General features: G+C 42.6%; 1 protein-coding gene across 2 annotated transcripts; it reads right to left on the reverse strand.

The window, feature by feature from the left end:
* Positions 1 to 5889: 5889 nt before the first annotated feature.
* Positions 5890 to 24937, reverse strand: UCHL5 (ubiquitin C-terminal hydrolase L5). Of its 2 annotated transcripts, XM_082225557.1 has the most exons (12): positions 24604 to 24937; positions 21742 to 21805; positions 20839 to 20944; positions 15639 to 15764; positions 15474 to 15535; positions 15256 to 15386; positions 13868 to 13931; positions 13058 to 13160; positions 12261 to 12374; positions 10543 to 10572; positions 7651 to 7749; positions 5890 to 6892 (listed from the first exon to the last, which is right to left on the reverse strand). In XM_082225557.1, exons 1-12 carry the CDS (start codon positions 24683 to 24685, stop codon positions 6848 to 6850), a joined length of 1026 nt encoding a protein of 341 aa, XP_082081683.1. In that variant the 5' UTR covers positions 24686 to 24937; the 3' UTR covers positions 5890 to 6847. The 2 variants fall into 2 exon arrangements, with proteins under 2 accessions (XP_082081683.1, XP_082081684.1); XM_082225558.1 differs by lacking the exon at positions 10543 to 10572 and having other exon boundaries at positions 24604 to 24935.
* Between the last annotated feature and the right edge of the window lie 702 nt (positions 24938 to 25639).

Below are 25639 nucleotides of genomic sequence, written 5' to 3' on the forward strand. Positions count from 1 at the left end.
TTTTACAAGCTGCAATAAGGAGGGTGAAATCACTGCAGGACTCTGAGTACATTTCACAGGGGAAGGGAAAAAAACTACAGAAATAAAGGCAATGCCATTTGTAAAGGAAAGGGTTTGAATTGGATCCTAATGGAAAGACAGACCATAGCGAAGGAAATGGTTGGCACAATCAGAAGAGCAGAGCAACAGGAGTACACCTGGGAAATTGCACAGCTATTCCATCAGGTTAAAAATAAAAGCCAGATATTTCAAACTCGGGGGGGGGGGGTGAGAGATCCTAAAGTCGGACAGTGAAGACACAAGACACAAGAGCAGCGTGTTTTATATACATCTTGTAGGTGACCCATAACAAGTGATGGACAAAGTAAGATCATTTCTTGACCAAGTCCCAGTGTGAAAGGAACAAGCTCTGTCAGCCCTTAAGTAAATTTAACATTGCAGCCTATTAACTTTGTTCCATAAAACCTAGTGGGAGCCAAAATGATGGGTTGACCTCTTGCATATTTTTTTGGTGTTTTTGTTTGTTTGTTTGTTTGACATTTCTGCCTTCGAGTTTGATTTTAGGCAAGGGGTTCAGGTGCTTCATTTTAAGGTGTCGTGGAAATACTGCTGCTTTGAAATTTTGCAAGCTCCATTTTACTAAATTGTTTGATTATTAATTTTTCGTATTTGTAGTGTCCTTTGTGATCACCCTTCAGGGCCTTTCCCACCATCAGTATGCAGATGACACCCAGCTCTACCTCTTTTTTAAATCAGAACCAGTGAAGGTCCTGTGTGAGATCCTGGAGGATGGATGGCGGCTAACAAATTGAGGTTGAATCCTGACAAGACAGAAGTACTGTTTTGGGGGGACAGGAGGCGGGCGGGTGTGGGGGACTCCCTGGTCCTGAATGGGGTAACTGTGCCCCTGAAGGACCAGGTGAGCAGCCTGGGAGTCATTTTGGACTCACAGCTGTCCATGGAGGCACAGGTCAATTCTGTTTCCAGGGCAGCTCCCTACCAGCTCCATCTGGTACGCAGGCTGAGACTCTACCTGCCCGCAGATTGTCTTGCCAGAGTGGTGCATGTTCCAGTTATCTCCCACTTGGACTACTGCAATGCACTGTATGTGGGGCTACCTTTGAAGATGAGCCGGAAAATGCAATTAGTCCAGAATGCGGCAGCTAGACTGGTGACTGGGAGTGGCCGGCGGGACCACTTAACACCGATCCTGAGAGATCTGCATTGGCTCCCAGTACGTTTCTGAGCACAATTCAAAGTCTTGGAGCTGACCTTTAAAGCCCTAAACGGCCTCGGTCCTGTATACCTGAAGGAGTGTCTCCACCCCCATCATTCAGCCCGGACACTGAGATCCAGCGCCAAGGGCCTTCTGGCAGTTCCCGCATTGCAAGAAGTGAGGTTACAGGGAACCAGACAGAGGGCCTTCTCGGTAGTGGCGCCTGCCCTGTGGAACGCCCTCCCAGCAGATGTGAAGGAAATAAGCAGCTATCTTCTCTTTAAAAGACATCTGAAGGCAGCCCTGTTTAGGGAAGTTTTTAATATTTAATGCTGTATTGTTTTCAACACTCGATTGGAAGCCGCCCAAAGTGGCTGGGGAAACTCAGCCAGATGGGCGGGGTATAAATAATAAATTATTATTATTATTAACCTCCTGGATCTCAGAAACTACAGATAAATCCTGCTCAAGGAGAAAGCAAGAAGCCTCAGGAGGGAAGAGTGCTGTTACACTCAGATCCTTATTATAGGCTTCCAATGGGTGCTGGACTTTAGATGGACCGCTGGCCTAATCCAGGAGGCTCTTATGTTATTAAGAAAACACCCTCAGCAACACTCCTTGGATATGCAACCACATGAACTCAGCTGTAGCTATTTGTGCAGAGATTTAAAAAAGTAAAGAGGTGGCAAGTTCAGCTGCTTTGTGGTAGGGCATCTTCTTGCAGACTGACAGGGCTATTGTCAACTTAAGAATGCAAACATCTCGAACAATGGCCCTGGAGCACCTTTGCCAGTCTCTGTTGCCTAGGAGTCCTTTATCTCCTTGGATGACACCGATCCTTCTCTCGTTGTAAAATGAATTAATATTTTTTTCCCCTTTCCACATTTACTCAAAAGCCCCTGTAGGAATGCTCAGGCTCCTGCCTGTCTTCAGGCCTCGCGTTTGGAGATGAAGTAATGGAAAATGAGATTCCCGCGAGGCCAGGAGGCGATATGTCCAGAGACAAAAGGCTGCTGCCACGTGAAAGCCACCGTTATCTCACGTAAACGCTTTTTTTCTTGTTTCATAGGAAGATCCTAGGAGGAAGGGCTGTGGCTTTTTGGTAAAGCATCTGTTGTGAATGCAGAAAGCCCAGGTTCAAGTCCTGGCGTGTCCAGGTGAACACTGCCTGAAACCCTGCACAGCCCCTGCCAGTCAGTGTAGACAATACTAAATGGAATACCAACAATGTGACCAACAGTATAAGGCAGCTTTCTGTGTTCCCCTGGTGAAAATAAGGGGTCTTCTGTAACTTCAGGATCAAAATATCACATTGGGTGTCTTAAAGCAGCAAAACTAGTGCCTTAGGAACTTGAACTATTTTTACAACTTTACAGAGGCCTCCAAAGAATGAGAAATATTTCTGCTACCGTATTGCAAATTCTTGTTTTCTTATCATAACGGCAAACCTGGGAATGCACAAAGTAACCTACAGTACAGGGCGCATGAAGTGAAATTCAGCAGAAATGACACCCCTGCAACACGCTTTCTGTCTCTGCTTCATCACACTGTGACTTTTGTTAGTCCACCAACCAGTGCAGGGAAACTCACAATGAGAAAATACCAAAATGTTGTAGGAGGACTATTTGCCATTTTTAGGAGCATCCCTGTGGTGGGTGGAACTTCTGTTCCTTCTCAAAATATGGCTGGATGCTAATCAGGGGGATGCTAATCTATTCGTAACAAGTAGTTTTATTCTTGCCTTAGGGACTTGTGGTTTTAAATTGGGAACAGACAGCAGTACTTACGCACAAAGCATACATACATTTGCCCAACCTTTCCTCAAGCCTGGAGGTCCCTGCCGTTGGGATTTCTTTCTTCACCTAAACCATAACAAACAAGGGTTGGATGGTAGAGGGTGGATGGCGATCTGCCATGGATGCTTTAGCCAAGATTCCTGCATTGTAGGGAATTGGACTAGATGGCCCTTGGGATCCCTTCCAACTCTACAAATCTAAAGGTAAAAAAGGCAAAGGTCCCCTGCCAAATGTTGCCATGGATGCAGCAGGCAAAGAAATGGGTGCCTGCTCCTCCATCTAACATTCCCAGGCAGCCTTTACTTCACAATTTTTGTTTTAAAAAAAAGCAGCACAGGGAAGAACAGATATTAGATGATCAAATTTACACCAGCTTCAGTGTTGTTAACACGTAACACAGAGCTGTTTTCTGTAGTAATGCCCATAGTGCAAGTTGCAGGATTTGGCTTATACAACTGTATTTGGTATGTAATTAAAAAGCTAAACCTACCCTGACCGGGGGGGAGGGGGAAGGTGGAAGGGAATGACTTATTAAGTAGCTTAAATAACCACAAGAAAGTGCCAGCAATATTCTTAATGAAGAAAAAAAGGCTAGATTACGCAAGATAAAATGAAAAATGAAACCGCTTGGAATACTTTAAAAAACCAAAAAACCCAAACCCGTTTTGTTAAATGCTCCCAAGCAACAAGTATTGGATAATGTATCTTATTCTCCTTTTTATCAGAACTTGATCTTAATGTCACTGCACAGGGCAGACTTGCTCCACTTGTAGCAACAGCTGTGCAGAAAGGCATAATGGCCCCCTTTCACACACAGTAATCCAACTACATTTTCCCATGGTGTCAATCCATGCAAGGGCTGCATGGATATAGCAACCGTGTGGGTAGCGCCAACTGCACAGGTCTTTCCTACAGGATCAGCATGCAGCTGGGCACACTTGTGTGAGCTTTCCGTAGCCACTCTGGCACACCCCACATGGTTACGATAGTCATACACACCTGCAAAAATGCTTCTCCAGCTTTGCTCGAAGGGGCGTTGCGCAGTTCTGCCTCTCCTGCGAAGCTGGAGGGACAGAAGGGACTCCTTCCAGCTTCCAAGCGACGCGCCTGTCCTGCGAAGCTGGAGGAGGAACAGAAGGGACTCCTTCTGTTCCTTCTCCAGCTTCGCTTGAAGGGGTGCTGCGCAGTTCTCCCTCTCTGTGCAGAGAACTGCGCAGTGCCCCTTCAGCGACGCCCGTCCTGGCTTCTGCCTTAGCTGCGCGCAGCCTCTTCTGGCAGGGGGAGCCTTCATCCCGCTGCCCTGAAGAGGCTTGGCGCGGTTATCCCAGAAGCCAGAACAGCCACACAGTATCCCAGAAGCCAGATCCCTCTTGCTGTTCTGGCTTCTGGGATTCAGAATAATTTTTTTCTTATTTTCCTCCTCCCAAACCTAGGTGCACCTTATGGTCGGGTGCGTCTTATGGAGCGAAAAATACAGTACTCAGAAGCCAGACAGAGAGTGTGCACCCATTAGTTCTGCTGGTGCTGTAACTCCCAGCAGCACTAACCTGGAGCTGTTCTAGAATGCTTCTAGACCATATGGCTAGGATAGACACACTGTTCCACAGTCTTTGCTGGGGCACAGGCTTCGGATGTGGCACTGGGAGACTTCTATTTGACACCAAAGGAATTGGCATATAGATGCTTTTTTATCATCAATATGAAATGGGTGCAAAGGGGACAGGGATCAGAGACTGAAGGTTCAGTGTCACCAGCCTGTATATAGTGTCGCTATCTCTTTTTTCCATCATAAATCAGGAAGAGCCATAGCTGAGTGGAGCAGCATCTGTTTCACATGCAAGAAGTTCCAGATCTGTCTGAAATGCGGGAGAGCTGCTGTCAGTCAACAGAGACAATATTGAGCTGGATGTGGAGGCAGGCTAACAAAATCCAGGCTTAATCCAGGCGAAGTACTGCTAATCAGCAGGACTGGGGCTCAACCCATTTGGAGCAGGGTGGCACATCTCTCAAAGAGTGGGGGAAGTACTCAAAGAGTACATCAGAGAGCTGAGGTGGTCAAAAGTGCTTTTATGCAGCTTAGATGTGCACAGTAATTGCCTCCATTCCTGGCAAAGGTAGATTAGCTCTGGTCACAGGAATTAATTAATACATGAAGGCTGGATTGCTGTAACATGATCTCTGTGGGACTGCCTTGTTCAGAGGTTATGCCTGGTGCAAAGCAGAGAAGCCAAAGCTATGGCTGGTGCTTTTATTTTTTATCATGCAAACCCTAACATAGTCTTCATTTGCAGTTCAAACTGCTGATCATCACCTTTAATGCTTGAATGGCTTATGTCCAGGATAATTAAAAGGATCACCTTCTCACAGATAAACCTGCTGAATCAGGTCTTTTAGGGAGACTATGTTCTCTATCCCACCTCTAGCAAGGATTTAGCCTGGTGTGTGTGTGTGTGTAAGAATAGGGCAAAGGGTATTTGTGGTGTAAGCACCCAGCTTACGAACCTCCCTACCGCCTACCTTTCTGCCCAGTAGTGTTCTAACACCAGAGGAAGGTGCTGTCTCTGTCTCTCAACTGGCATTTGTCCTGCTAGTCACTTTTTATACAACACAAGATAAAAATGGGAAACCAGCTGTTGCTGCTCCCTGCCACACCATAGGACTGTTTCCAAAATGTTGGTGACAGTTACATTGAACTTCCTAAATTATGAGACAGAAAGGAAACACAGAAATATTTTGGATACCTATTGTTCATTTTTTTTTTGCCTTTTGGAGTGGTTGATTCAGCTGAAATGTCAATGTGTGCTCGTGACAAAGCATGAATTTTTCACCCATTAAATACTTCGCTAAACATAAACACACTTTTTTTCTTCTAAAATCTTGGAAGGATGAAAATAGAGCATTTGTTTAATTGGGAATATCAGGACAAAATCTATACATGTAGTGATGTACACCAGAGCAGGGCAAGTTTAAAAATTCTCCCTGAAACCGTACTAGATACAACCTCATCCTATGAGAAAACATCTCTGCAAATATCTTTTGCAACTTTGGTGTCACATAAATGGCTCAAGAGAAGGCAAGACTGCTTTCCTTGCAAAAATCATATTACCCATGGACAGCAATACTACAAGGTACAAACATGTGCCAAAATAAAAATGGGAATTTATTATTATTATTTTCTACTAAAGCAATAAACTCTCAAGCTTATCCATTGGTCATTGTAAATGATTCTACCGTTCAATCTGTACTTTCAACTCTGTAAAAAATTTAGACACAACTCCATATAAACAAGAACACAGGGCGAGCCACTGAAGGTTTCAGAGACGAGGACAGTTAGTGGTGATAAACAAAGAGAGGCCAACTTATTTTTTTTATAAAAAAAACAAGTCAAGCTTTCTTCACATAACTATATATCCAATGCTTCACTGTGAGACAAGATATTTAAATATATCCATTATGGTAAAAAGATCTACATTACTTTCACAAATTTGGGTCTGTACAAATTGCAGCAGTATTTCCTGATTTAAGTTATGAAGAATCAAGTCAGATATAACTGTTAAATACTGGAATTTGACGGAGACTCTAAAAACATTACCGAGCGGTAGTACATGCACATGATGCAAGGAAAAAGGGGAAGATTTATAGACTCCGTGCAAATGGGACAGGACAAACTGTTACGGTCAGTAAACGTGCGTCGGACAATTTCAAACTTTACAAGAAGTCTTGCAGGGTTACTTTCATGAAGACGAAGAAATTCAGAAGCACATTCCCCTCTCAAAACAAAACAAACAAAACCCTGACCACCCACAAAACGAAAGAAAGAAAAGGACACCAGTCTTCATTTGGCCTCTTGAGCTTTCTTGGTATTCTGTTTTTCTTTTGCCTAGAAGGTAAAGTCAGACAGAGAAAGCATGCAGCACTGTTATAACAGCCCAGGTATTTTTTCCTTCTGTAACTCAAAATATATAAACTCTGCATTATCTCTACGATCACTGAATATACAAGCAAGTGCATTCTACAACAGATGTAGTTTGATACAGACAGAACTTTGGAAACCAATATATAATCACAAATCAGTCCAGAAGAGCTCACAACATTTACTCTCAAGTAGATGTACATAGGACTAAAACTCAGTATCTATCATTGTACTCATTGTACATCTAGAGCACATGGGAAAAACATGTGCAAGGCAATTTCAGAACAATAATCTAAATCGGGTCAGCTGAATCACCAAACAGTTTAATAGCCCTGCAGGGGACAGGCTGAGTGTTACTTTATTGATTAAACGTGTTTGGAATTAGGCCACACTGGCAAATCTATGCTACAACTGGAACCAGAGCACTGAGGAAATAGCAAAATTCCATGAAGTCAATATAATCAGAATAGATGCTACAGAAGCCGAAGCTTACAGTTTGCTAGGGGTTTAGTGAGAAATGCAAGAGTGAGAAAGAGTGCCATCTAGGTGTATGTGCTTCAGATACTCTCTTCTCTAAGCAAAGAAAGTCTACAGGTTTCACGATTCTGCTTCTATTGGTTACTCTGACAATTTTCTCTAATGTTCAGGTGTGTGCTGCACCACACATACACACAAACAATCAGCCTGCCTAATAAGTTATTTGAGGCTGAGAGCACAACACTTACCTTTTCTACAAGTGGGATTAGCTGCTGGTGTTCTGCTAAAGTCTTTAACAATTCCATAATGAATGGCAGGTAGTTATGTTTTCTTCTAATGTTTTCAATCTACAAGCATAGGTGAGACATTAAAGAAATTAGCATTAAATCCCATCACGTGCACACACCGCAAAGCCAGGTTTCCACCTCAGTGCATTAGCAAATACATACAATAAACTTTGTCAATCAGCATTTGAGCAAAATCACTATCTCCCTTGTGCAAGATTTTTATTATATTTTGGAGAGGGGGGAGAGAGAAGAAATTTTGGCTGGGGGATGCAACATACTGCTGGTGCTGATTATGGGATGATTGGTGCAGACTGCTTTTTATTTTCTGTGCCAGCTTAAATGTGATTGTTTTCTCAAGCATTTGGGGGGGTCATTAGTTGTTCAGTTGAGGGTTGATTTACGCAGCCTACCTGTAGTCTTAAAAATCTTGATGACATTAAAAAAAAGCTGCTTAATTATTATTGTTGTGCTCTGAAATGTAACTTCATCCTGAGATGAAAAGCAAGTTAGAAATGTTTTAAAAGCAAAATCAGTTTCTCTACCACTCTGCCCTCTTAATCCCCTTGGGTTGTGCAAGAGTAAAATTTGCCAGTTGCTGGAGAGTAGAAGCTTTTTGAGGCTTCCAGCCCGAATAAAACTTGCATGAACAAGATTTGGAATGTAAGTATTTCAAGAGGCAAGATAAAGGTTTCTATAGTTCACCAGTTCTCCAAATTCTGTAGTTTTCCTTTCTTCAGAAGGAAGTCACTATTGAAATTATGCAGTCATTAGTTGTCTGCAAAAAGCAGACAGGAGCTAACTTTAGATAGTCTAACTTCATGGGAAAAAATGGGAAGCTCAATGTGCATTGCATGCCAAATCATTAAGTATTTGCTGTTATGGCCTACAGCTCACAACATTATTCTCTTAGTACAAAGGAGCCACAATAAAAATCGGAACAATACAATTTCTAAAACGTTATCCTAACAGAAGATAGGAAGCATGCATTAAAAAACTCTGCTTTCAACCCAAACAAAATGAAGATTTACAGATTTTTATAATTATTTTAATTGTATCAACCTTTTTGCAAGTAGCCAACAGCTAATTTGGGGAAAAAGTATTAGGTTCAGATTATGGTCTCAGTATAAGAAAAACAAAATATCGGTGTGCGTGTGTGTGTTCAATGTTAGCCCTACTCGGAGTAGATTCACCAATGTTAATATGCATGGCCAACTTAGGCTCATTAAATTTTGAATAGGACTTATGTCAGACCAAAGTTTAGAACAGCCGAACAGAAAGCCCTACTGTAATCTTGTGTATGTCTACTGAGAAATAAGTCCTATTGAGTTCAGTGGAGCTTATGCCCATGCTATGCCCATGTAAAGGACTGCAGCTTCAGTTGTTATATACAGTGGTACCTTGGGTTAAGAACTTAATTCGTTCCGGAGTTCCGTTCTTAACCTGAAATTGTTCTTAACATGAAGCACCACTTTAGCTAATGGGGCCTCCTGTTGCGCCGCTGCTGCACGATTTCTGTTCTCATCCTGAAGCAAAGTTCTTAACCCGAGGTAATATTTCTGGGTTAGCGGAGTCTGTAACCTGAAGTGTATGTAACCTGAAGCATATGTAACCCAAGGTACCAGTGTATAGACAACCACATTGGCCTGATGTGCCCTCGTGGGACGTTAGTTAGCCTGCAGAAAACCACAGCGTCTGATGTCAGAACAGATCGGAACCAGGGATAGACAATATCATCAGTGAAAGAATATTACGATGAATATTCACCGTTTTTGTCCTTTTAAATAATAAATGGCTGTGCAGGTATGTTTGGTGGGGTGATGGTGCTGCATTCAACAAGTTAAGAAGCCCAAGGGTAAATTAAGAGTTTTCTGCCACATGTTTCAAACATCATAATGGGATTTACTTCAATCATTCCGACAAGGCTCTTAAGGTAATCTAGCTGGCAAATTAAGTCAATTATCATTAGTCTGTATAAAAGCCTGCAACTTGTAGTGCTTTGGGCAGTGAAAGAAGTCTGTGCAGAGTAAGAAAAGCCTTTGATGCATCACTATGGTATAAATGTATCTGAACAGAGCAGAAGATATGCAGCCCTCAAGGTCTTTTTGGCAGCCCTCAGCAACATCTGACACCTCCCCGCCCCAGCCCTTGTGCTGCCTTCCTGTAACTGGGTAAGCGAGGCACTGGGCTCTAGGACCTTGCCAAAGCCTTCTGCTCCTTCTTAAAGCTCACTGCCTTGCTTATCAGGGTTTGGGAAGGCAGCACAAGAGCTGTGTGTTTGTGTGTGTCAAATTTTGGCCTCTGAGCGTGCCAAGGGAGTGTGAGGCTTGCAGGTTCCGTGTTGAAGTACTCCCGTGGCCGCCCTGATCTCAGAAATCCACACACTATGCTGTGTAACATTACAATCACACTAAGAAGCAAACTGTAACGGAAGCAACATACAAAAAGTTAGATCAAAGTTGCAGCAGGTACAGATCCCGCTGTAACCAGTTTAACCTGCAAATAATTGTTCCTGCAAGTAGTCCTCTGCACGAGCAGTGTTAATGTCGGATTACGAAGCTTGCCCCTTCCATTCCATGAACAGACGGGAAATTATGTTCCAATTAATGGAACAAGAGCTACACATCTTCCAACATGAGTACCTCTTAAGGTGTCCAGTTATCTGTGGGAGCCAAATGGCTGCACTGATGTCTGTGCCAGTTTATGTAACAAGCCACAGAACAGAGACCACAGAGCAGGTTGCGGGGGGAGGGGTGTCTTTTATTAGAAAGGTCAAATGTTAAAAATTACGAAGTGATCTGAAACAAAGGAGGAGTTTTAAACAGGAACTAGAATTAGGATTACAAGCCATCTGACCTTGCTGGAGGGATCAGGTTGCACAGCCCCCTAGAATCAAGGTAGAAAAGAAATTTCAACAAGGCATGGGGGTGGCGGGGATAAAAACCAGCCATGAAATTATAAAGAACTTAAGAGTGAAAGGCCTCTTTCCATCTCCAGTATCATCAGACCCCATAGGTCCCTTCGAAGGCAGGAAGGACACTGGCGACGCAGACCAAACTTGCCATTCAATAACTGGAGGTAAATTTGGGAAGGGTCAGTTCACTGAACTGTGGCACTGAACAGTATCCCAAGGCTTTGGTATCACATTCCCTCAGAACCTCTTGCTTTCAAAAAGAATGCTCATACTTTACGGTTCACATCATTTTTTTTGCACTGAATCGGAAGGGACCCTCAAGAATCAATTAGTCCAACGCAGGAATCTCAACTAAAGCATCCATGACAGATGACCATCCAACCTTTGCTTAAAAATGCCTGGGCTTTGTGTAAGAGGACTGCATAACTGCTTTGAAATGTGAAAGCATAAATGAAATGCCTCTCCTTTACAAAATGTGGATTGTTAATTCAGTTCTCCAAGATGTGTTGTTTTTCTTCTTCTCCTCCTGCTTGCCTTCTTACAGCCAGTCATTTGATAGGCTCTACTCGTCAATAGCTCTGGCTGTCATCATCTCTGGTTCCATCTACTATTGGTCTTCCTGCCTTCTGCCCTCACAGTGGGCACCAGAAACTACTGATTACTTCTGAAATGTTTGACATCTGAGATCACAAACCGTCTCTCTTCCCGTCTACCCCACAGCGATTTTCAAAACTGAGGAACCCTGCAGGTCCTCAGAAGTTGACTGCAAGCTCCTCAAGGTGAAAGAAAGTGATGATGGGAAAACATCCCTGAAAGAAAGCATGCCCATCACTGCCCATCTGCCCCCGTAATGAAGCCACAGTATACTTTTAGATATATGAGAACAGGACTGGGGCCAGCAGCCCAAGTAAACTGATTATGATTCTTGTCACCTCAGGAATATGATATGATATGATAGCCATGTTCAAATATATAAAAGGATGTCACATAGAGGAGGGAGAAAGGTTGTTTTCTGCTGCTCCAGAGAAGCGGACAAGGAGCAATGGATCCAAACTACAAGAAAGAAGATTCCACCTAAACATTAGGAAGAACTTCCTGACAGTAAGAGCTGTTCGACAATGGAATTTGCTGCCAAGGAATGTGGTGGAGTCTCCTTCTTTGGAGGTCTTTAAGCAGAGGCTTGACAACCATATGTCAGGAGTGCTCTGATGGTGTTTCCTGCTTGGCAGGGGGTTGGACTTGATGGCCCTTGTGGTCTCTTCCAACTCTATGATTCTATGATTCTATGAACTATCAGGGCTTCCTTAATGGAAAAGTCAGTGTGCAAAGGGATTCCCATAAGAAGCAAGTCTGAAACCACTCCTCGGGGCAACACACATTTATTTAGAATAAGCTGTTTTCTACTCTTCTGTTTCCAGAGGCAGCTAGCCAGCCCTCAATCCTTCACACAAAAGCTCATTAGTTTTTTGCTCTGAGCACCAGATGAAGAATCAATTATTTGAAAAGGCATAGCGTGTTGACATTTCTTCACCACCTTGTGTCACATTCTGTGGGACCAACACAGCCATGGAGTATAATGTTTCTCCATTTCTTTCAGCTCAGAAACCACATGGTTAGCATCCCCTTTTTAAAAACCATTCTGAGCATGCACAGCACATACCTTGTATCTTTTCAATTTTTGGTTTTCTTCGTCAATTAACATCTGATATTTTGCAACTTCTGACTGAATAGAACTTAGTATATTACTGCTCTGGTCTGTATCCATGGGCTCTTCCTATTGAGAAAAACAATTTGTTAACTTGCATGTTAGTGTTTCTAACACAATGTCATCCAGTCGAGATTCATAGAGATATAATACCATACAGTGGACAAAGAACAAAAGCTTATCTCACTAGTCTCATTTGCATGCATCTCCAGTGCAAATTATCATGCAATGTTTTAGTCTGTCCTGCAGTAATTAAAAGTGCTTGCTAAAGTACTTTTATTTGCTAGTACCATTTGCTTGCCTCTTGATAAAGGAGATCAGAAATAATAAAAAGGTGGAAGAAATGCGGAATAATTTAAGCTTGCTTTGTTTCTGTCGCCCCCACCTCCGTGTGTCTGCATTTCCTACAATTGCTTTTGTGCCTATCTCTACAACAACCATACTGGCTTAAAAAAAGTTAGAGAAGAGAGCTGGGGTTTTCAGGCTATGTAGGTGCTATATAGTTGTTCAGAAAGGAAAAGAAAGTGGTAGTGAAAGAGAACCAATTCATATTGCCCAACTTTTTCTTTTTGAAATAAAAAATTACACTTGTATCCCACTCTTACATGATACTCTGAGTTGATTCCTGCTGTGGTTTATTTGCTGCTTAGCTTCAGGAATGCTGCAACACCAGGTGCTCCCAGGGCAATTTACTAACTAAGGCTTACGATGCAACCAAGTTATCGAAACAACCTATTCGATTAGCAGAATACCTCAGCAAGTTGTCTCTGCAACTCTGCAATTTTCTGTTCATATATCATTTTTCTGTCAGATACAATTGCCATCAAGTTAAACCTTATTTCGCCTTCACTGTACCTGCAAAATAAAAACAGAGTTGTCACATACTGCCATCACTGCATCAGGAGTCTCATAGCTATTGATAAGCTTCGGACACTTCTGCATTAAGAACAAAGCCAACTAAACATTGCCCACCAATTAACAATGGCAAATGCAGCGACCAGCAACAGACGTGGAGAGTGAGAACACTCTGTTCTCTCATTATGCGCTGATTTTAACATATGTGTCAAGTTAAGAATATTGAAAGATGATTCCAGTTACCTTGCGAACACAGTTTAACCATGTTTGTAAGCAAATTTTGCCAAATTTACAGTCTGGTATTTTGATTTCGCTACAGGACAACCTAATCAAGTTTAATCCGAGTGGGGGAGAAAACAGTATTGTATGGGGCACAGAAATTCTCAACAGTCATTCCTAGGCTGAGTGTCAGCACCGGACAATCTCAGAAATTCTACTATTGCTGCTGTCCTGGTCCCTGTTTCTGGCACCCCCATGAGTTCTGGATGGCCACTGCTGTAACTGCTAAAATAAAAGATGACCCTTCTCAGTAGAACCATGAAGATGAAACAATTCCCCCTCAAAAAATTCCAGAACTTTTGGAAGCCTAAAAATGGGCGGGGGGGGGGGAGGCCAAGCTGGAATTGCTCCAGCCAGCAATCTAAAAGTTCAAGTCTAAAAATAGTTAATTCCAATTTCACCATGAAAACAGTTAATTAAATGTTTACTTTTGTATTCGTTTTTCTATGACGGGCCTTACAGCACTGATCCAGTCATCTTGATTGCATACTCCTAAATGGGAAATACACAAGAAGTACAAGTTAATTTTCCTGCTAGTAACAAGTTTATAGGACTGTAAGCTGCAGATACACAATACCTGAAGTCAAACTTATTTTTTTACTATCTAGCCAAGATACATTTGTTACAAAAAGAGTAGCTAGACTTGTTGCAGCTCAAGAGTTGGCTATTGGGTTGTCGTTTTTTATTTTGATTATGTATTTTGTGGTTTTATATTTTGATTTTATTTTGTGAACCGCCCTGAGACCTCTGGGTATAGGGTGGCATATAAATTCAATAAATAAATAAATAAATAAAATGTCTGCTGAGGTTGTTTTGGTGCATTGAGGAGAACACATTTCTTGATCACAAGCAGCTCCTATAAATCTGAGGGAAAGTATGCTGATTTTAAACTATTATTTAGTTTCCAGGGATGCTGCATAATCACATATATCGTTTCTAAAACAATAAAATCACGCTTTTAAAGGTAAAGGGACCCCTGACCATTAGGTCCAGTCGCAGACGACTCTGGGGCTATGGAGCTCATCTCGCTTTACTGGCCAAGGGAGCCGGTGTACAGCTTCTGGGTCATGTGGCCTGTATGACTAAGCTGCTTCTGGCGAAACCAGAGCAGTGTACGGAAATGCCATTTACCTTCCCACCAGAGCAGTACCTATTTATCTATTTGCACTTTGACGTGCTTTTGAACTGCTAGGTTGGCAGGAGCTGGGACCGAGCAACGGGAGCTCACCCCGTCGCAGGGATTCGAACCACTGACCTTCTGTTCGGCAAGCCCTAGGCTCTGTAGATTAAGGAATTAATAGAGTAAGATAAGTGCATTTAAATTATAAATACTACTGAGATCAGCAATGTGGTTCTAACATTGGAAATACATTGGTGTGATGTTGTAAATTTGGTAGTGACGCATTTAAAGGAAGGTAAGGCTCTCTAATGGGACGTGGGTGGCGCTGTGGGTTAAATGCTGGCCACATGACCCGGAAGCTGTACGCCAGCTCCCTCTGCAAATAAAGCGAGATGGTGCCGCAACCCCAGAGTCGGCCACGACTGGACCTAATGGTCAGGGGTCCCTTTACCTTTGGCTCTCTAACAAAAAGTTTTACAGGATACCACCCCACCTCATTTACACCCTGAATGGCATTAAAGGAGTCTACTTAGCTATCTTAGCTCCCCCCCCCACCCAGTTTGACAGGTAATTCAGGCTGAAGCCCTCCAGCTGGTCCTGTCTTCTACCCTTGCTACCCTATGTATTTTGTATATACCCAGTATACCTTGAATGACATTCAGGCAGGAAATTATACAGGTGAAATGTGAACATTACCTAAATCTATTGGGCCTTCTCTTAGACCATCCAGTTCATATAATCTTCCATGCACAGGAACATAGCTGACAAAGTGAAAAGCATCTTCTTCTTTTGCCGTCGACTTTGCATCAAACTCAAACATTTGTTGTCTACAGGTTAAATTAGAGACAAGTGTGGATGTTAAACCAAAAGCATCTCTGGAAACTGTATCCGAAAGGCTTCAAATTTCTTGTTACCTGGCAAAACTGTTGTGGACTTGTCGAATCACTTCAGAGTTACTTAATGCCAGGCCCTTCATCTAAAATTAAAATGAGACATTTGTTCAACTAACGACTCAGGCTTAAGATGCTTTTTTAAAAAAAGAAAAGAAAAAAGAGAGAGAATAGAATAAATGGACATACTGCTGCATCAAAGCTTTGGGAAAATTCTTTAAATTCCGACAGTGTTTCTCCTAAATGGACGTCTTGATGGGTGCAGTTTAATAGCACACTTACTATAGCCTGAGTTGCACAGGCGTTATTTATTACCTGTTAAAAAAGAAACAAAGTGAAAATTCAGAAATAATTGAATACAAGACAAATTATAAAATGAGTTATAGTAGCCTCAAGTTTACCCACTATGGCCATTGGGTTGGATCCAGGCTACTTGGGGTGAAACTCAGCTTATGGAACAATCTGTTGGAGGAAGAGTGGGAAGTGATTTTCATCAATTCCTCCTGCAGTTTCCTGAAAAGCTTCTCTGGCAAGTCAGTGAACTCTCTGGAACAATGTGGAAGGTGGGCAAGACTGGACTACATTTTAAGTTTAAAGTAAGAGCCCCTTCTTCTACATCAGTATGCTCCCAACCCCATATCCACTGCAGGAAGGTAAAATGCCTTTGACACCCAATGACTTATTTTGCAGCTTTGTTTAGAGAAACAAATTAAACCTGTTTTATTGCCCTGACACTGAAATATGTGAGTTGCAGGCTCAAGGAGAATAGGAGTTAGTTAAATTGGGTGGGAGTTTTTTTTCAACGAGGTACTCCATTTTTATAAATGAAAGAAATTAATAATTTCCTTTTTACTAGAATGGGCCAGAATGCACAGAGCTACTTTAAACATACCCCACAAATATACAAAAAGGCAGCGAGCATCTAGATAGGCACGCCTAGGTTAAACTTTCCTCTTACATTTTGTTTAATAATGACTAATGCTTTTTGGAGATTAACAGCAATGAAGGAATAAAGGAGGTCTTTCCCACTTTTTACACAAAAAGTAACTTATAGCAGAATCATGTGTATGTCAACTCAGAAATAAGCATTATCGAGTTAACTTGGACTTTACTCCCAGGCAAATAGGTCTATGATTGAAGCCGTAAGGAAAAAGTAGTATAATCAAAAGCAGCAGCAGTGAAGTTTAAAATGGACCAAGTAACCAAGGTACCATCTGAATGGTCATCAATGGAACAACCATGAGAAAATACCTGTAGTCCTTAAAAAAAAAAAAAACTACAGAGAAAAATAAAGAACTTAAAATACTGATGCCTAAATGATATGAACATTTTCAACATACAGAGATGAGACCGACATACTCATAATTACGAAAGAAAGAGGACAGCAAGTCAGATCTGAGAAGCTGACGCACACTAAGAGGTTGTCTTTCCATAAAATATCTTTCTGGTCAGATATCTGTCACACTTAGAACATCTGAGTTTTTCTATTTAAAAAGCTTTCTCACGTACACTAGCAAATTAATATAAGAAGCTATTCAAACAAAGTTAAAAATAGCCAAGTTTAAAAAATAAAATAAGCAATTTTGATTCATGTGATTAGCCCCCACCCCAACCCATTGTACTGTTGTTTCATGATTAACAGTACACGGAAAAAACACTATTAATCTACTCTGACACAATAGCAAAGCTAGGAATTTAGAGTTAAGGCAGAAATTGCACCCTTACCTCACCTTATTGTGCCTAGGTATCCTAGCTCATATAGGGTGATCCAGAGTTCTGAGGCCCCAAAATACAGGACCGTATCATATCTAGGCATAACAAGGAGGCCAAATTTTACAAGTGTGCATATGAAGCTGGCCACATTGACAAACATGCAGACAACTTTATTGTGTGATTATCCAAGAAAGGCTCAAGAGCTACAATCCCTATTAACAGGCCATCAATTTTATTTCATTTGTTTCATCACCAATCTGGATGTTATTACAGAAATTACTTGGTTATCACATTAAGATATTTATTTATTTATTTTTAAAAAGCATTTGTCTGTAAAGCTTGATTGGTTTTAAAATTTAGATGAGATCAAGCAGTAGGAATGCAAAAAGTATTGCATGGGTACCTACTCCTGTAGAAATCCCTTATAGAACATTACTTTGGTGCCATCAAGTGTCAGTTCTCTGAACTGCTAGCCTAAGAGTATTTCCCCACAATATCCTTCAAAATACAAGAATTGACATAGTAGTTCACTGGAAGGCACAGTCTTCCAAGAATAATGCCTACCATTTTATCTTCAAGACCCAGCAAATGCAAAATCCCTATTAAATAAAGTTAGCTCTAATCTGAAAGTCACTTTTGAGTCCGCATTTTTCATTCCTAAATTAAATATATGAACTGGCTTTTCTCTCTCTCTCAGTAATGAGATTTGCTAAATCAGGGCTAAACTCAACATACTAGGAATAAAAAAAGGAGAATTGGAGTGCAAGTGGTCAGAAGATGAAGTATGCCCAGAAGCTGAGATTTATTTAAGTATTACTAAATAAAAAGGTAAAGGATCCCTAACAGTTAAGTACAGTCGCGAACGACTCTGAGGTTACAGCACTCATCTTGCTTTACTGGTCGAGGGAGCTGGCATTTGTCCACAGACACTTTTTCCGGGTCATGTTGTAAACGCTGTTTACCTTCCTGCCGGAGGTACCTATTTGTCTACTTGCATTTTTGACGTGCTTTTGAACTGCTAGGTTGGCAGGAGCAGGGACCGAGCAACAGGAGCTCACCCCATCGAGGGGATTCGAACCACTGACCTTCCGACTGGCAAGCCCTAGGCTCAGCGGTTTAGACCACAGCGCCATAGAACATACCAAATACACATTTTCTTTGATGAACTCTCACCACAATGCCAGGTTTTTGGAAACTGAACTTTTAAAAATACTTGTTTCTTACACTTCCCCTCCGAAAAGACATTTGCATAGAACTGACTTCATGCAAGGACTTCCACTTGGCTGTGAAAGTCCTCTCCTCCAAAAAAAATATTTTCTAGGGGTCCCCACCACTGGAGCAGAATTGCAGCAGGGGCTGAAGAGCAAAAGGAAAGGAATGGGAAGTTCTACTGCCAAGTGGCATTCCTTGCTCAACCCCCAAATTTCTAAATAAATCTGCCTCAAATTATGCTTGTTTTATATGATGTAATTTTACCAGTCACACAATGAAACTGGAAAGGAGCAACAATGATTTTTTATTTTGCTATTCCACCAACTATTTGTACAAGGGTAAGAATCCTGTGAACTCCACACCCCACCCCACCAAGATGTTGTTGGACTCTGGTCAGTTCCAGACAGCCTGGTTAATGTACAGGAATGTTAGGAGCTGCAGTCAAACAACATCTGGAGGGCTATGGGTTCCCCATTCCTGAACCACTATGATACTGTGCTTGTACACATGCAGACAAGAACAACAGAATGGTAGGGTGGTGGTCCCCTCTTCTAAGATAGATGATAGGGTTGCTGGTGGAAGGTCCCTATCAGAATTTCATTCTACCATAAAATATTCCAGGATAGAACTCTACTTTCTTATACACCACTTTACTTTGGACTTTTAAAATAAATGTATACCCCCCAGGGAAAATTGGATTTTCCCATCATGGTAACAGCTTTCAAGCTCTCTGCCTTGCTTATGGGCTCTGGGAATATCTTGTGTGGGCTCTGGAGGCAAGATCTCACATTGCCGTCCAATATCCCTGTAAGCAAGGCAGAGAACTTAAAAGCTATTTCCATGCCAGTAGAACCCTGCATAACAAGAGCTTTTAAGCTCCCTTTTACTGAAACCCTTTTGTGGGCTCTGGAGGCCTTCATAAGATCTCCTGCCAGCTCTGGAAAGTAAGATTCCCTGTGTGGAAGTGATTCCAGGGGGTTGTTTTGACAATATGCCATTTTGGCTTTATGCACTACTCTCAGAATACAACCCCTGTGCAAGGTCGTCCCTACTGTAATAATATGTTAACAGCCATCAAAAAGTCAATCTCAACTTTCTGGGGGGAAAGAACTGCCCCTCCCCATCAGAGTGGTTTTTCAGGATTTGAGACCTAACCACAACATATGAACTCACTAAACTCATCAAAAAGAAATTTACAGCAAAACAAGTTTCATGGAAAATGGGCGAGTTATATCTTATTTTGGAATGAGAAAGTAGGATATGATCTAAAGCCATGCTCATGATTTACTTTGGTTGAAAGATTTTTTTAAAAAATGTGAATTCATTTATCTTTCATCATATATACATGCATACGTGTATGTTTGTTTACTGCCCTGTTGTGTAACAAATGTTTATAATGATGATATTGTCCTGTCTGCAATTTAAGATACGGTAGAAGGCATCCTTCAGTGTCCACCATCAAAGGCAATCAGGCTGGGGAAGACACAAATTAAAGCCTTCTCTGCAATGGCCCTGAAATTATGGAACACAATCCTGACAGGGATCAGGCAGCCCCCCGTATTTAATGTGGGATAATCAGTTGTAATGGGACGCGGGTGGCGCTGTGGGCTAAAGCCTCAGCGCCTAGGGCTTGCCGATCGAAAGGTCGGCAGTTCGAATCCCCGCGGCGGGGTGCGCTCCCGCTGCTCGGTCCCAGCGCCTGCCCACCTAGCAGTTCGAAAGCACCCCCGGGGGCAAGTAGATAAATAGGTACCGCTTACCAGCGGGAAGGTAAACGGCGTTCCGTGTGCGGCTCTGGCTCGCCAGAGCAGCATTGTCACGCTGGCCACGTGACCCGGAAGTGTCTTCAGACAGCGCTGGCCCCCGGCCAATAGATGTGAGATGGGCGCACAAACCCCAGAGTCTGTCAAGACTGGCCCGTTCGGGCAGGGGTACCTTTACCTTTACCTTTACCTTTAATCAGTTGTAATAGTAAACTGGAATATTGTTGAGCTACTGTTGTTTTATGCTGATCTTATCAGTGCTGTTGATTGTTGTTTAAACGTTTTATGAATGTGGATCTGCATTTTGAAATGCTGCAAGCTGCTTTGTGAGAAATATCCTCAAAGTGGAGACTAAGTTTCCCAATGTTTGTGAAAATTCCCTTAAAGCAGAATCCTTTGCATGCTTACTCAGAACTGCCAGAGATATATGAGATTTACTTCCGAGAAAATATGCAAAGTTTGCAGCCCATGAATTATTCTTGACTCATAAAAGGCAAGTGTTGCATCTTTGGAAATATTAAATTTGAATGCACATAAAACAAAGTTGTTTTGCCCATGATAATTTTTATTATTTACTGAACAACCTGTTCTGCCAGACTGCCTTACTATTTAGACTATGTCACAATGTTTCAAAGTTGTATTATTTTCACTTGCTGCATCTAATTAGGAGGTGTCACAGATAATCTTTTAACTTACTATACCTGTTTAGCAAAAAATATAGTATCTAATCTGGAGTCCTGAACGACAGAGCCAGCTGGTTCTTCTCCTGGTTGCCACTTGAACAGAAAAATTAATCCATGAACTGGCCTACATAAAAAGGAGCACAAAAAGAAAACAAGCAAGAAAACCCAGTAAAGCATTATCACAACATGTCAAAAGTTAAAACACTAAAAATCCACTAAACATCACTAAACAAATTCAATAAACCTAAATGAACACACACATAGTTTTTTTAATGGCTACACCTGAACAATAAGGTGTAAAATCTTGTTTAGTAAGCCCTACTGTGCCTGAGGTATGTGCTGGTGCATGCAGTCCGAGTGTTGACATGTAACTCTTCCCTTCAATCAAACATGTGAATAAAGCATGACAGAGATAGCTTAGCATGATGTCTGAACCCGAGGCAGAGGTTTGTTTTGTTGTAACAAGCCACAATCTCTACCCAGGCTTAAGCCGTAACTGGTTGATGGTTTAACAACCAAGGGTAAAAAACCAACCACTACCCTGGGCTCCTACATCACTTCTACATATCCCTGTTGTGCTTCCCTTGCTTGCAAGAAGCAAGTGTTTCTGCTGTGCGAACAGTATACTTTGCTAAACCAGATGTGGCTTAGTACCGAATATGAACATAGAAAATTATTACTTAACCCAACCAACACTTAAAAGCTTGGGACAGGAACTGCCCAGGGTCAGCAGGAAAAGAAATGCATGCCTTTCCAAAAAAATTTGCCGGATGCTGCTCCCAGCTCCCTCCATTGTTCATTTTAATGTATGAATGGAACACACAACTCTGTAAGTGTGCACTATTATACCTGACGGATTTTTTTAGCAATAAGAATTGGGGATGGGGGAAAGAGAATTAAATTATTTGGAATAAAACTTACTTTAATTTCTCAAAGTTCTCTGGCTCCAAACTCCATATTTCCTCTACTTGCGCGCCTCTACAACCTGTAGTAGCAGAGATAATTATTGTAATTATTGTGATTATTCCTGCTTAGAAAGTTTGCTTTACAGGAAAAACTAAAACCTGACACCTCTTTCTAAACAACTTAATTTTGTTTCAGTATACAGAAATAACTTCCACCCCTTCTATTGCATTTTATAATAAATTGGTCTATCGTATATGTAAATCATGATGGCATGAAAATCATGCCAAATTTACATATTTACAAACCTTATAATAAAAAGAGTTGCTAAAAATGGATGTCTCGGAATGTCCACAGTGCCACAAATATGTGGGATACTAAAAATGTGGCATCTGAGAATTTGGATAAAGAATACTCTTGACAGACGCTAATATTGCAAATATCTGTTTAAATTGTAAACACCTACCTGGTGGGGTAAGTTACCAACCATGGTGCTAAAATAGCCAATAGTTTGATGACAAAAAAGGTTTAGTAGTAGTAGTTACAAGGGATATTTCTTTTACTTCAGGCACTTAATTATTAAACAAGTGAAAGTTGTGCCTTACTTATTGAAGCAATGTTTTTTATTCACAATCCTAAACCATGGTTTAATTTAGGCTTAGAAAGGTATTCCAATATATATGATTCAGGAAGAAAATGTGCAATGAAAGAACTGGCAAAGGTGAACAACGTGCATTAGGAATGCTCTGAAGCAGAAATTATTTTTAATGAATGTGTGCAGAACTCAGAGATGAGACCCTGTGTACCTGTCAGCATGTTTAATGACTCAGCTTCCCTAGAGCAAAAAAACGAATAATAGCAAGCTACATTACATCTACCAGATAGGATGATAGCAGTCATCTGCCAGAAATTTTATTATCGTTATTTGTTAATCTGAATAGCTCCTTTCTTTCAAGGATCTGAGACAGATGCTTTAGCCTCAAATCAAACCATATCATAAAGACAGATTAAGATTAGACAGATGGACAGTAACTTGTCTAAAGTGGTCCATCCACGACCACTTCACTCATCAAATTGCAAAAGATGCAACAAAATGTAAATTCAATAAGGAGACACAACCAACTCCAACTCCCTATCAAGCACATTCCTATGAAACATGTTTGTAAATGCCCACTTGAGATCAGTAGTGAGAAATCTCTGGCTTGTGGGTCAACTAGGCCCACAATGTCTCCATTTGGCCAAGCCATACTCCCTTGCCCTACAAGTGACATCATACACAGTATCACGTTTGGGGCAGAGAAATATGTACCTGGGTCAAAAGGAGGCTTAGACCTATGTCTAAATTGTGTTAAATGCACACACACAAGCCACCAACACAATTGACCTGAGTCTGCAAATACAGGGACACATACAGGGCAGTGGCTGGCTACAACTCTTTCGAAAACAAAGCTTGATGGCAAACCTTCTGTGGTGCAAAAAAATTGGCCCATAGCCACATACAAAACCAGAATAATGCTATGAAGCAGTTCTACACAAGCCCTTGAACCCAGGCTCAGCCCAAGTCCAACACCATGGAAGATATCCATTAGCATATAGACATATGAATAGGGCCAACTGCAAGTAAATCAGGGTGTGACTTTGCTAGGATTTCCAACCAGCCATGCTATCGTAACCAGGGCACGATCTAGTCTGGGAACTGAGCTTGTTCTCTCCTGCTCTGGAGGGGTACGACCTGAACCAAAGACTTCAAGTTACAAGAGAGGAGAACTTTATGGCTGTAACGGACGCCCTCGGGAAGTTGTGGACCCCTCCTTTATTGGAGGTTTAAAGGAGAGGTTGGATGGCCACCTGTCATGGATGCTTTAGCTGAGGTCAGGGGTGCCAACTTGAATAAAACCCTGGGGAGCCCCAGGTATGCCCCACCCCGCATAAGCGACTACAAGACGCGGCACATGCACAACTTTGTATGGCAAAGCCCATCATCTTTAAAGGGGGGGCATGGACCCCTCAAATATTTTATAGAAGGAGGGGAGGGGGCTTAAGGGACTTCAGCCCCTAGAAGTTGGCGCCTATGGTTGAGATTTCTGCATTGTAGGGGCTACCAGATGATGCTTCCTTTTCATGAGTCTATAAAATAGCCGGGCAGAATGACAACGCAAAAGCATGCAAGCCTTTCACGTACTTCATTCAAGGCCAGATTTAGGTTTGATGAGGCCCTAAGCCATTAAAGGTAATGGGGCCCTTTATATGTCCAGCTGTCCTTTGTCAACAAATTATCATCGCTGTTTTTAGGGAGCAGGCTAGCAGGCATAGCTGTCAACTTTTCCCTTTTCTTGCGAGGAATCCTATTCGGAATAAGGGAATTTCCCTTTAAAAAACGTTGGCAGCTATGCTAGCAGGCTTACATCATAAGAGCCTACACAACACAAAACACTGTTGCTGTATGTAGGTTTTATTTGTTTTTTTTTCTTTTATTTTGGAAACGTACACAAGTTTCCCCTCCCCTATGAATTTTTTTGGGGGAGCCCCCAAGAGAGTGGGGCCCTCAGCTATAGCTTGTTTAGCTTAGACGTAAATCCGGCACCGACTTCATTGCAACCCAACCCGCCTGCCTCGTGCCAGCTAAACGAAAATCCTGCTTTCCACCGGATGGGAGAGGCGCTCTGCACACACCTCGGAAGCACCGTAGTGAGGACTTCTACACACCAAGAGAGGAAGCTGGCTTTCCCAACTAAGGCGCTCTGCACATGGCAAGAGACTACGTTTCCTCCAGCGAATAAAAGGCAGCTGGGGAAATCCAAGCCCCCCTCCTCTCCCCGCTGGCAAGGCCCCGCCTCGCCCACCCGCCTCCCCGCGAAGTGGGCCGCCGCCAAGCCTCACCGAAGCCCTTGATGAGCTCCGTGAAGACGCCCGGGTCGCTCTCCATGAGGCACCACTCGCCGGCGCTGCCTCCTCCCGCCATGGCGCTGGAGCGGCCGCAACTGCCTCCCCCCGGGCGGGCCCCGTTCGCTCGCGTTCTCTCTCGCTCCGTCCGCCTGACGCGACAACCCGCTCCTACTATTGTTATTGTTATTGTTATTATTTAAAAAAAATTCTCTCTCTCTCTCCTCACGCCGCCCTCGAACGCCCGCAAAGCAGCGCACGCGCCGCTCCCTTCCCGGCAACCTCTGCGGCAAGGGCCGCTTCGACGTCCGTCGCCCAGGCAAGTGTCTCCTTCGTCTCTATGGTGAAAGGGGAAGGGAGGGAAGCCAACCACCGAGATTGTAGAAGACCGCTGGTGCGCACGCGCAGGGAGAGTCACGTGAAAAGGGGAACCCGTTCGTTCTAGCCCCGCGTCTCTATCGTCCCCACTGCGCCGTGTCCGTGCATTTGGGTTTCGCGGTCGATTCGGCCGGCGACCGGAAGTCCCTCTGCGCGTGCGTAGGAATCTGCCACTTACTGAATAGGGGTGGTCGCCAGTTCGTGGAATGGTGGCGCCTTTCCGCCAGGCATCCAGTCTCCCTGCCTAACCACCTTTCCTTGTGGAAACATCATTATTCGATTATGATTCTGTATTTAGTTATTCCCTTACTGGACTCAAGGCGGAGAACAGATTTAAAAAATGCTTGCTCGAGCCTCGTTAGTCTCTCTTCGAGCATCTTCCCGTTGCAGAACTACAGCTCCCATCAGCCCCTGCAAGCACGCCAAATGGCCAGGGGATGCTGGGAGTAGTAGTACCGCATCTTCCGGCGGGCTATTAAATCTCCACACACTTAAAAAGGGCCTAGCTAAGTGGAGAAAGCGTCGCTAAGCTCACCCGGGCCTCACTTTTGAGGTGCGGAGGCCCAATTCTTGAAAGTATGGAGGCTCCTTTCCCCTATGAAAAGGGATACATACATGAGCGACACCTCTCATTCCTCCATAAGTGAACCTTATT

This window comes from Podarcis vaucheri (genome assembly GCF_965113315.1).
Source record: "Podarcis vaucheri genome assembly, chromosome: 6".
Lineage (NCBI taxonomy): Eukaryota > Metazoa > Chordata > Lepidosauria > Squamata > Lacertidae > Podarcis > Podarcis vaucheri.